This window comes from Larus michahellis, chromosome 3 (genome assembly GCF_964199755.1).
Source record: "Larus michahellis chromosome 3, bLarMic1.1, whole genome shotgun sequence".
Taxonomy (NCBI): Eukaryota; Metazoa; Chordata; class Aves; order Charadriiformes; family Laridae; genus Larus; species Larus michahellis.
In genome coordinates, this window is record NC_133898.1 from 59,213,233 (window position 1) to 59,226,322 (window position 13,090).

Here is a 13,090-nt window from a genome sequence, read left to right on the forward strand (position 1 = left end):
CTCCTTTAGGGTTTAGAAGTCTGCCAGTAAGTTGGTGTTTAAAATTGTGTTGCACAATGAAGCCATCCAGCTTGAGCATAAAATACCAGTAATGCTTTGCATTGTCCTTGTGTCTGTTAGTTTGTTTCAAAGAATTATCAAAGAATTACATTATTCAATTCTTGTAATAAGGGAATTTCTTAATAGTAGCCTTACTCCCATACAGTATTTTAATAAATTCAGCTGTCTTTTTTCACTAATTTGTTTATATTTGGAGTCCAATTAAATTGCACTTCTTTATGATTTTTCCAAAATCTTACTGAATCATCCTTTTTGAGAAGCAGGAGCATTGGGCTTCCCCAACTTAGGTTAGACATCTCAGTCATAGATAACACCATTTCCATGTCTTCCACATTGTTAGTGTTGAGTGTATTCTATTATGTCAAAGTGTATTGGAAAGTGATTTTCTGTCTTGGTGTGATAGTAAGCTAGGCAAGTCTTTCCATATCTCATTGCTGTTTTTTGAAAAAATGCTTTTTTATTGTTCCATTGTTGTCCCAAAGCAGTCAGAAATCTTATAGCAATTACTGTAATTATTATGTAATTGTCTTTGGGAATGGCTTCAGATGATCTTTATCATTATTATTATTATTATCATTAATACTGAGTGAAACTTCCATGCTTCTTTATAAATGTTTAAAAGGGCAAATGCAGACTGAGAGAAAAAAAAGGTACGAAAAATTAGAAGTAGTCCTTGAATATTTAAAATTGCTACATAAGTCATTCATATTTTGCCTGAAATAAGAAAAAAAGTAGAAAAAGCAAGAATTTTAACTTGTCATTTTTTGCTTATAAGGGTATGTAAGAAGCTGCCAGGAGTTGTATTTAAATCCATGTTGACAGAGGCAAAGTTTCAAAATATCACAAGTGTTGCAGCTGTCGGTACAGCTAGCATTCTAGTTTTCATTGTTCTTCATGCAAGCAGTTAATGAAGATACAGCAGATTCTTTGAAACAACTGGAAGTGATACAGACATTCCTAGTAATCCAAAAAAACTGGTAAACACTTCATGGTTTTCAATTGTTTGTTAACTGTTATTGAATATAGAATGAAGCATCATTTGAGTCGTCAAGAAAATGCTGGAGAAAAAAATGATACCATTAATGAAAGACCAAACATAATAGAGGCTGGAGGCCATTTACAGATGACTGAGATGACAAAGATGGAAAAGCAAAGCAAGGTATCACTCCAGAGAATATATCTTCCAGTTAGAGTGGTAGAAGCTATATTTTTTATTTGCACAGCAGAAGGCACAGATGGTATTGAATTTTCACAGCTGTCTTCCAATAAGAGTTACTGGTAGCATGGATAAATGTGGTTATTGTCTAGACAGTGGGAAGTCTTCATTTTTACCCATGTCTTTGTCCTTATTATCACTAACAATTATGTATTATGAAATCACAGAAAAATATTGATTGAAAGGTGCCTCTGGAAGCAATCTAGTCTAACTCCCTGCTCAAAGCAGGGCCAGCTTAATCAGGTTGCTTAGGTCCTTGTGCATTTGAGTTTAAAGTATCTTCAGGCACTGTAGTTCCCCAGATCCTCCTTCTTACCATTTTTTAAGATGAGTGTGTTGTTTGCCTTTTTCCAATCATCAGAAAGCTTGCCCAATTGCCATAGTCTTTTGAATATGATTACAGGAGCCTTGGAGTGACTCCACTCAGCTCCCTCAGTACCTTTGCTCACATCCCAACTAGTCCCATGGATCTGTGTGCGTCCAGTTTGTTTAAGTGCCTCCTAGCTGCCTCCCTCTACTATAGATAATGCTTCACTGCCACAAACTCTGTTAATAGACTCATGGACCGGGAGGCCTGAGAGCCAAATTTGCCAACAAAATCCAAGACACAAAAAGGCATTGAGTGTCTTGGCCTTCCTTATATCCTTTGTTACTAGGTTCCCTGCCACATTAAGTAGTGGACATGCACTTTCCTTACTTACAGATGCTTTTTTCCTTGCCCTTAATGTCCTTTGATTATTTTGACTCCAGCTGAGCTTTTGCTTCTGTAATTTCATTGCACTACACTTGAGCAATGTCTCTGTTCCAGGTGACTTGCCCCTTCTTCCACCTTCTGGGAGACAGGGCTTAATCGTATTTTCAGTGTCACTGGCTACACACCCTTTTCCCCTAGCCAGACTACTCATTTGTGTAGTCTGTTTTTTTGTCTTTAGAATGTAGTCATAATGAATTTTGCACCTATATAGGAGCAATGAATGAATATTGTGTACAACAACTAAAAAAGAGCATATGTAAATTATGACACTGTGACCATTTTATCTGAAATGTCAAATGCTTTGTGCAATACGAGTGATTCTGTAAATCATAATCATGGTTTATTTTTTTTTTTTCTGTGGAGTCACCAAAATCTCAAGAGAAAGCTATAATTCTGAAATTTAAAATGTGAGTATGGTCTTATATGATATCACTGATGATTGATATATCAGTATAAATATGCACATGATAAGATATGCAATATATGGCCAGGAGTTAAAAAAAACCTGTCTTCAAAAACCTGTTTTCAAATCTCCTGAAGATGTCAGTTTCTAAAGAAATCAAGCTTTTATTTTTAAAATAAATATTTCTTGGTACTAGTTTGTAAAAATAACTCTCCAGCTGTAACCCAAAACCCTGTTATCTTCCTGATCTTGTGGACATATTTGTAGGAATTCTGCTGTTTCTTGTTTAAAAAAAACAAAGTGTGTGGTATAAGGAAAGAGAAAATTACAATATACTTAGCTTTTTATAGCTGATGTATGTAATGAAATAGAAGTATCATGTAAGTATATTGTTAAGGCTCCAGTAGTAAAAAATTATCTGTCTAATACTGTATTTCTGCTGTAGGACACTGCTGAGTATCAAAGAGGAAATTCTGACCTTAGTCTTTTTTTCCAACTAGTTGAAGCCCACATGTTTTTTCTGGAATAAAATTTTTTTAAACACTTTTGCTCAGTTTTTAGTGCCAGCTTGCTTCTCAGGTCCCTGCGGCTTCTTCCCTTTGTTCTTTTGAGTGGACAACATCTACGGTTTCTTGCCAGTGGGTTTGGGAGAATATAATTAAGATGTGACCTGCACAGAATTTGTCTGCTTCCAGGTTTGGTAGTTAAGGGAGAAGGAGATGCTGTGTTTTCATTCTAACTAATTCATTTTTTCAGCCCTTTGTGTGCACTGGAAAAATGGTGTGAACAGGTATTACTAATGCTAGTTGATACCTGTGCACACATTGTGCGTTAGTCTTGTGAAAATCCCTGCAGTCTCAGCAAACTTTTTACCAAAGATGTGAATCCCAAGAAGCGGGTTGTGAGAGTGCTGGTAGCACAAGAGGTCGTGAGAGTGAAACTAACTGGATGTGGAACTGGCTGGTCAAGCAGCTCACCAGTGCCTAGAAGTGGGAATCCGTTTCCCCAGTATGTCTTTTATCTATGACAAGCCCCTTTTGGTTGGTTAAAGAAAATAAGTCAGGGAAAAAAATAAAATACAAAGAAATTGAAAGCCTTCAGGTGAGTGATTTGAATTGGGTTGTGAATGCTAGGACTAACACAGGAGAGGAAGGAGAACCATGCAGTTTGAAGCAGGGGAAAAGGAAGAGGGAGGAAACTGTGGCCTCAGATTCTGATTTTGTCCTTCAGATGTCCCATTTACTTCATCAGGTTTCCTCATGTAAATGCATTTAAATATTTTGTTGGTTTATACCTAATAATGCCATCTAGCACTTCTATAGGCTTGCTTATCTTAGTGCCAAAATGTTATTGTATTTACTAACACTAAAATTTTTATTACCTTACATTAGAAAAATAATATTTTATGACATAAAAATCTTCCTACTGTCCCTGCCTAATATACTGCTCATTTTTATTCCTGCCTCTGTTTGTTTCCCAGGGCAACTACGTCTTCCCATGTAGGTGCTTCCAATGAGAAGTGGAGATTTCCTATTTGGCCAGAATGGAATGAAGCAGATATCAATGCAGAAAAATGGGATGCTGGAAAAGCTGCAAAAGAGAAAGAAAAAACTGGAAAAAGTCCCATCTCAGTAAGTTGTGTGACACACACATATATATATATTATTTCCACTTCTTTTTTTATACCTGTGTTTAGTAGAGTGTTTGTCACAACTTCAAAATAGTTTATTACTGATAAATACACTAATTTAAATCATATATTTTCAATAAGTTTAAGTAGTTCCCTACTAAACTAAATTAATAAACTAAAAAAAATTGTGTCTTGTTTATTTGTTGCTTCTTAAAATTTTAACATATGTGTGTGCATTAATGTGCACACATTAACGGTTAAAAAAAATGCAGCCCCAAAATCTGTTTCATAACATAATTAAAACTGGGGATGTGGAAACCATGAAAGCACTTGTAAGCTAAAGAAAGGTGTATGTCTCCGTTTTTTCTGGTGTTTCTTTGCATAGCATATGTCATTCTCACCTGCCTCCTTTTTCTGATTTATCTAGTGCTTAAGTGCTAAACTTCCATGTCACATCATGTAGTGAGGGATGGATGTCTCTGAAAGCAGAATATAAGCTCTGCTAATACAGTTCTGTACAGTCCAGCCTACAAGGCTTCTTTTAATCTTTCAGAAGAATATGTATTCTAGGGTTATTAAACATTGGAATAGGCTGCCCAGGGAGGTGGTGGATTCACCATCCCTGGAGGTGTTTAAAAAAAGGGTAGATGGGGCACTTAGGGACATGGTTTAGAAGTGGCTTTTGTCAGGGTAGGTTAAAGGTTGGACTTGATGATCTTAAAGGTCCCTTCCAACCTCAGCAATTCTATGATTCTATTCCCAAAAGGTTTTTTTTCCCCCCCAAACTTATGGGGCTTCCTTCAGGTACTTTAAATAGCTTGCTGCAGATTGGTATGTTGAAAGAACTTACACAATGAAATAAGTAAGAAAAAAATGTGGGGAAAACACTATTTCGGGGTTGTTGGTTTTGGTTTGGATTTGTTTTTTATGCTTTTGTAATAGATTTTCTTTTGCCTTCCTTTAATCAGTAAGTACCTAAAGCATTGTAGTTTTTCCTTCCCAGAAACTCCTTCTCTTGGTTAGTCTGTAGAAGATAAGTAGTGTCCTGTGAAACACATAGAAATGTATAATACGCCTAAAAGCTATTTAAAATTCCAGGCACAAACAGAAGCAAAAATTCCAGGCACAAATAGAAGAAATTGGTTACCATGTAACCGATTAGTTTCTCATTCAGAATGAGCTCTCAGAGGTATCTCCACATCCTACATTTTGCTATTAAGTAAATAGATATCATACATCCTGACACCTTCTGTTCACATGAAGAATAAGTATCATTTTGGAAATGGAAGTTTGAAAATTACCTGAGACTCTCTCTCTGAGAATCTCTAATTCATGACGCTGCATAATTATAGTTCTCTTTGGTTTCTATAGTGTTAAATGCATGGAACCTGCTTTGTTTGTGTCTAAATATCGCTTTAGATATTTACTTTCATTCTTCAACTTAAAAACCTTTAGAAATAAGTGAGTTAGAAAAAGTACTTAGAAACAGCTTGGTAGAAGAGTGCCTGAATTAAAAGCTTAAACAGTTTTCTGGGAGGTTTTTCTGAATGGTGGAAAAGAAAGGAAACATTTCACATAAACATATTTAGACAGTGCAGGACACATAACCTTCTCTGAACAGTATAAGTGGCTTTTGTGCTGAATCTTCAGTTTGGACTTTGCACTCTCTTAGTTCAGAGTTATAGATACTATTAGTTCCCTTTTATGCTATTTTTCCCCTTAAGCGATTTATCGTGTGAAGAATAAATTATTTTCAATCTTGTGGAAGATACGATACTGTAATTAATAAAAAATGTTCCATTTTTGTTCATGCATATTTTATGTAGCATGTCTTTGAGGATCCTGAAGGGAAAATAGAATTGCCAGCATCCTTAAAAGTACATTCATGGAAACGTCCACATGAGTTTTTAACACATAAGGTAAGAAACAAGCAAGGTCATAATGAAAAAATGCTACTTGCCTAGCTATGTCACAAGTAGAGCAAAATTAGTTCAACAGATAAAACCCCCTTGACCACGCAGAGTTATCTTGTCCGGGCGACCGTTGTGCACCGGGGAGTCAGTGATGTATACAGCAGCTATCCCGTGCTGCACACGGCTTCCGAGTCCTTCAGGCTCGTGTGGGTCAGGGCACGATCCCTGGCCACAGGATAAACTTAGCCAACGTATTGTAAGGGAGAAGTCTGCAGGAAGTGGTTACACCACCTTCTTCTTCTTTTCTTTATCTAAGTGTGGCAGGAATATATGTGAACATCCTTTCCGGTTTACAGTAGAAATGATACGAATGGCAAGTTGTTTTCTTGTAAGAAAATCCTGTAATAGCTCAAATCCTATCATAGCTCCATAATAGCAAAATGGTGTAACCCTTTCTACGTATGGGTTCTGCACAAAATGGTGCACATGCATCAGAAACCTGTTTGATGCTGTACAACTTGGGGTTTCCAGTGTCTAACAGGACATAAGGTTATCTATACTAACCCTGTTCTTTATAGTTAGCTCCAATAATAGCATTTTAGGAGTCTGAGTGCCTTTCTTACAGGGATCATCATGGACCAGCACCTCCTGGTGCAAAACACAGTAATTATCCTCCCAAGTCTGCTCTGCTTTTTGATTCCACATTCATTTAGAAGACACCTGGACAGAGAGATGCCTTCCTGTTTTTCTTTGTGTTCTTGTGTTCTCACTTAAAAATCAGTGTCATGGTGAAACAAGTTCTGTTTGTTCCAACTAAGGCTTCCCTTGAGCAGGTATCTGAAAAAAATATCCTGAAACCATGAGTTAGCTTCACCAGAAATTTAGTACTTTTTCTCACTTCAACTATTGTATTTCTCCAGTCTGCATACAGAACGTGTCTACATCTTTGACAGTACTTGTCTGGAAGGTAACCATAACATTTGAAAATTAAGCAAAGCTCTTATTCAGTTTATTTTTAAAATTAATTGCAAAGAAAATAAACAGCCTACCATTTCAAAAGTTAGTGTTCTCCAGTGCTGTTGCTAATCTAAATTTTAAATTTTTAAGCATTTTTGCTTCAGATGAAATGCTGAAGTTTTAAAACACTTTGACCACCCTTCTAACTTTTTCAGGCTTGTCAGTTTTCTTTTCATCAGCTTGTCAGTTCCATTTTTTATTAACTAGACACTAAACAGGTCCAAGTTTAATTTTTAATGGAGGAAGGAGAGGGGGAGGTCAGGGGAGTAACTGACAAGACCAAAAGATTGGATGAGAAATGCTGCCAAAATGCATAAACCAAATAGAGGTGTCTGAAAGATGAGGGCAAGAGAGCTGGCAGCCCAGAAAGCCATGGAAACATGTATCTCTATTAAAAACAGCTTTTAAAATCTATCTTTAGAACACTGTGAAGAAAACATTTGTTTTCTTTAAGACCTGATTAAAACTTTGATGCTTGTTTTGGTCCAGTGTATTTTGAATCAAGAAGCTATGATTACTAGAAAGTTTATAAGTTGCTAAAAACTTATATAAATGTCAAGTGATGAAAGGCTGTTAAGATGAAAATGTCTTGCTACCTAATCTATTAGTAACTATAAAAGAAAGCCTAAACAAGCCTATTTAGTGTGGTAGGCAAAGAATCGAACAAGGATCACCAATAAGTGAGGAGAGCCACAGATATGTTTAATTCAATAAACTACAGTCCTATTATGTTATTTTTAAACTGCTTACCATAATACAGTCAAAAGTTTGATAAAGTCAGTGTTCATACTGACCATGACACTATCTAACTGACCATAAGTAAACAAATCCCTTTGAATCTTAGTGGGGGCGCAAGGAATCTCAAAGAATGAGACAGTGTTATGATCATGATTTGAATGCAGAATTGTAAATATTATGAATAAATTGATGGAATCTCAATTTACTTGTAATTATTTCATGTGGTACTCTTTAAAATCTCCTGGTAAAAACAATGATTTTTTAAAAAATGATGAATTTCTACATGTTAAGACATTTTTATTAAGAAATACTAAAGCAGCTACAAGCTTTGCAAACTGGCAGCCTTTAGTTTGCAAATGTCTAACGAATGTTTGCCAAATGTCTAACATTTGTATGTCACTACCGTTAAACATTAGTGTTCATTTAATTTTTTCCAGATAATTTAGCTATAGACTTAACTAATTTACTTTCTCCTAGATTCCTGTGGTTGTCAAAAATGAAACTTCATTTGACCTTTTTTCAGAAAACGAGCATATATTTTGTAGTGAGGTAGGTAGAAATACACTAATGTCCCTTTATAAAAAATTTTTACATGAAAATAGAATGGTGGGAATAAAATGGCAAGAAATAAAATGGCAAGAAATCATCTAGGTTTGTGTAAATAGCGTTTACATTTTTTAGAATTTGAAAAATTAAATCGATGATGGTAAGAGATTTTCCAAACATGATTTTTTTTTTTTTTATATATACAGTCTATCAACTATGGAGATTATTTATGGATAATATTCTCTAAAGAATAGAGCAAATAAAAGCTATATTAAAAAGGATTTATATTTTTCATTCAAGCTTTCCTGAAGTCATGTTTTTAGTGTGCCTGCATGTATGTGCAAATCTCTGTCACCCAGCCAATCTTTTCCTTCTCTCCAGAGTTGAATAAATGTTTACTGGATTTTCAAAGATCATGTGAAAATATAAAGCTGATAGAACCAAGACATCTGAGTGCCTTACTGAATGTAATACTTTCTATTCTATTGAATATACTAATTTCTATTTCATTCAATGCGAATTTGAAATCCAGCACCAGAGAAATTGTATAGGAATAAGCCACCAGGAAATGTATGATGTAAATTTTGCTAATAAATTTTAGGGCAAGTTTCTTGTAGTAAAAGCTTATTCTTGTTTATATAACAAGTCTGGCAACACTTGTGAAACTATAGCATACATCAGAAATCTGCATTTTAGAAAAACACATGCACTAAACCATGATTAGTTAAAGCTTCTATTTTAAATGTTAAAATTTATTAAATAATTTTAATGATTTAGGATTGTTTTTTACCGAGTACAAATAACAAGTATTAAAGCCAATACCAATTTTTAGCAGCTATATCTAGTAATAACCATTAAACAAGACAGTCACAAGTCCTGTAAGATAATTTATTTTGAAAACATATGTCTTTATTTTTCTTTGGTAAGTGATGAACAACATATTTTATATTGTGCCTTTACTTAGTTTTGTGAAGTTTTGTGTTATTGTAGATAGATAGTATGGTGATTATAAGAAAAGTTGTACCAGTGAAATTTTTTCATGGAATCATAGCTATACTTTTATGTCACTTCTCCATTTAAAACAGGATCTTTGTTTATTATTTGATCATTATAATATAACTTGATTTCATTTTTCTAAAAGATGTAAGTTGAAAAATTTCTTTTTTCTATTTTTCTCTGTTGTCAGCTCATGAGATGGATTATAACTGAAATTTATGCAGTCTGGAGGTTACATAATGAAAAGGCCTTAACTAATGGAACATCCACACTTTTTTGGAAACCATGGGAACACATTTATGCCTTATGTAAAGCTACCAGGGGACATATGCCACTATACAATAGCTATGGAAAATACGTAGTGAAACTTTATTGGATGGTGAGTACTTCGCTTCAACTTTGACTGCTCTCCAAAAGTGTATGTCATGGGACCAAAAACCAAAGGGTGACATCTGGATTCTTTTCAAAGTTTCAGCACCATTTAGACTTTACACTGGCATGTGTTTAACTTGTATCTCTTCCCACTTAATAGAGGTTACAAAGGTATTGCATATAGTTTAATTACAAATGGAAAACAAGATAATCCTAGTGGAGAACTTCTTAGTGAAATACGAAAAGGTCCAATAGCTAGAATTTGCCTTTAGATAAATTCAATCCAAAATATGGTATAATTAATTAGAAGAAAAGACAATTAAACATTAAAAGAATTTTTGAGGGAAATGGTATATTCAGCATAACTTAATATCCTTAAAATGTGATGAAGTAATTAAAAATAAATTGCTCATTAAAAATAAATTGCTCATTTTGCTTTCTGGGACAATATGTTGTTAATGTATATGCATGGAAAAAACCCTCATGCAGTAAAATGGAACCACCAAAGACTGAAGGAAATGCAAGAGGAGAAGAGGCAAATCAGGAAAGAACAAACTGGAGGTGGAGGGTTTTTTTTCATTTTGTTTTTGATCCATGGTAAAAAAAAAAAAAAGAAAAAAAAAGAGGTCTCTTGAGAAAATGTTCTCAGCCAATAGGAGACAGTCAAAAGAAAGAACAAAAAGTGTAAGAATGAAACTCTTATATTTGGGGAGAAAGAGGTTTTGTGAGGGCTGTGTTTGTGAAAAGCACTGATGTAGTTAATGGAAGGATTTGGAAGATGGAATGTAACAGTCCAGGTCACAATACTCAAGGACAACACTCTTAAATGCATAACAATACAAGACAGAAAAATATACCTGAGGAGAAGAAGAGAATATATATATGTAATTTTGGTGAAGAGTGATGAGAGTTTGTTTTCCTAATGGTCTTCCTGGCAAGTCTCCAGTTTACCATTATTTGAGATAATTAGTGTCGCTCTACAAAAGGAGAGGGCACAAACTTCCCATCTCACAATGTTTTTTGAAACTTCAAAGTGAAGGAACTTGCATCGCATCTGCAGCAGATGGTGCTCCTGGAGAGGCACAGCAGCAGGTCAGGGCCTCAGATGGATAAGCTGGCCAAGCTTCATATTGGAGGAGTGGAGAGAGCCTCACAGTTGCATGGAGCACGTCACTTAGAAACACCTCAGCAGTCTCTACAGTTACAAATAGAAAATAATTACTCAAACACTTCCATGACCCTTGGAAAATTGCTCATATTCTATTTCTACACTGCAAACCATTACTTCAATGGTTATAGTACAAAAAACTTCCTGTGAATAAAAGTAAGGAGGAATTTATTTTACTTATCCATTACCCTGGTAAATTGTTTATAAATCTGTCCATCTTTTGGAATGAACATAAATGCAGAGAAAGCTGGGGAGAGCTTTTGAATGGCTGCACTTATGCACGTTGCCGTTTTATACGTGTCTCTTGAGAGGGAATAAAACCCTGAGCATATTAATTGTATTTTAAAATAATCCTACACCATGTATTTGTATTAAGAAGAATTTACAGTTTTAATACAGTATAGATCAAATACAATATTTTAAAAGGAAGTTTCATGCAGATTGCTATTGATACTTGTTAGCTAGCCAGCACTGAGGAAGAAATAGGAAAGCAGTTAAAACTGGAAGAATCTCTTAACTTTTCTGTAAGGGGAAGCACATAGCTGATTTACAATCCTGTACTTTCCTCATCCCTTACTACTGCCTCCATATACAGAATAGCTTATATTCACATAGGGAATACGAGTTGCATGAGTTTGAGAAGGCAAAAATGATGTTGCCCAGGTTCCTCAGCAGAGGACATTATTCTGTGTGTGAATTTAGTGTTGCAGAGGTTGCGTATTCACGTGATAAAAAGACTGCACTTTAAAGCAGTTAAGAGAGTTATCAGGGTGTTTTAGTTTCTTTGTCACTTATGTTTTGTTTTTGTTTTGTTTTGGGCCTTTGGGTTTATTTCATTTATTTTCCTCTGGTTGTACAGCTGTATTTCACAGAAAGAAAAACAGGGGGAAAAAAGAAGGTCAAACGGTGTGAGATTAAAGCAAATGTGCAAATGAGAAAAGACAAATATCAGTAGAGATAGAGGAGAAACAGATTTCACAGAGGAAAGTGGAAGATTAAATGAAAAGGAAAAGAAAGCACAGTGGAAGAATAATGAACTGGTTTCAGTAAAATGCTGTATTGAGTCCTGAGGGGATTGTTGTCCACCACATCAAATCTGTGGATAATAATTTTTCACATAATTGGCACAATATTCTTTCAGTTCTACCCCACATCCTGCTTTCGCTTTGCATTCTTTATGAATTTATTGAATTTTTGAATTTATTGAATTTGTTTCTTTTTTTTCCACTTTTTCTCACCTATAGATTTCTTTTTCTATCCATAACCCTCCTGCCCCACATATTTTTCTTTCTTTCTCTTGGTGTCTTATCTCCTTAAACCAGCATAATTGGTTTTAGAGTTAATAGTGAAATGCTATGAAAAGGTTATCACTGATGCAAAATAATTGCAATATGGATTCTATTATTTATTAAGTACAAAAGACAAGCAATTGGTGAGGAGGACAAAATTTTTTTAATGGTGCTACATGTGCAAAAAATACTATTGTCTTAAGAATTACATGCACAGAATACTCTGAATTAAAAAAAAAAATGTCCTGAGCTGTAGAAAACCAAGTATCTCCTCAATCGTTTCCTTTACTTTCCAACTTGTATTGCTCGCTCTATTACGCTTCAGCAGTCTGAAAGATGTGATCATTTCACTTACTAGGTCCTTTTCAAACTTGGCAAATCTTAAAAATTTAGTTTTGGGGGTCAGCAAATAGTTTTTATCCTCAAAACTCTTCACCTATTTTATGCTTTTTGGGTCTCTCTTCCATATGGCCTAAATTTGTTTTCTTCTGAAACCTATAGAACTCATGTAGAGTTAGTTGATGGGCATTTCAGTTTGAAGTTACAGTTTAGTTACAAGCATAGAGCAGTAATGTTGCCCTCTCTGATAAAGTATGGTGAAAATTTTAGTGATCTGGTCATTCTAAGTACTTGCTATTGGCCCACTAATTCCTTTGCCTCTCATTTTGTCTTAATAACTCGCACAGAGACTTTTTTGGAGAATGGTAGGCAAGATTATTTTGTGGGATACTAGCTCAGTTTACTAATGAAATATCTGGTATTGGAGACATTAGTATCTTGTCTTACTTAGAATCATAGAATCATAGACTGTCTAGGTTGACAGGGACCTTTAAGATCATCGAGTCCAACCAATTTAACACTGCCAAACCACCACCAAAACACTAAACCATGCCCCTCAGCACCATGTCTACCCGTCTTTAAATACCTCCAGGGGTAGCAATTCCACCACTTCACTGGGCAGCCTGTTCCAATGTTTGATAACCCTTTC

At 35.0% G+C, this 13,090-nt stretch overlaps 1 protein-coding gene across 1 annotated transcript in view; it reads left to right on the top strand.

The window, feature by feature from the left end:
• ADGB (androglobin) overlaps window positions 1–13,090 on the top strand; it is a 118,784-nt gene that overhangs the window by 15,889 nt on the left and 89,805 nt on the right. Inside the window, exons 2-5 of the mRNA XM_074580356.1 lie at window positions 3,914–4,064; window positions 5,890–5,982; window positions 8,209–8,280; window positions 9,464–9,652. Coding sequence (XP_074436457.1) covers window positions 3,914–4,064; window positions 5,890–5,982; window positions 8,209–8,280; window positions 9,464–9,652 — 505 coding nt within the window. The remainder of the gene's footprint in view (window positions 1–3,913; window positions 4,065–5,889; window positions 5,983–8,208; window positions 8,281–9,463; window positions 9,653–13,090) is intronic.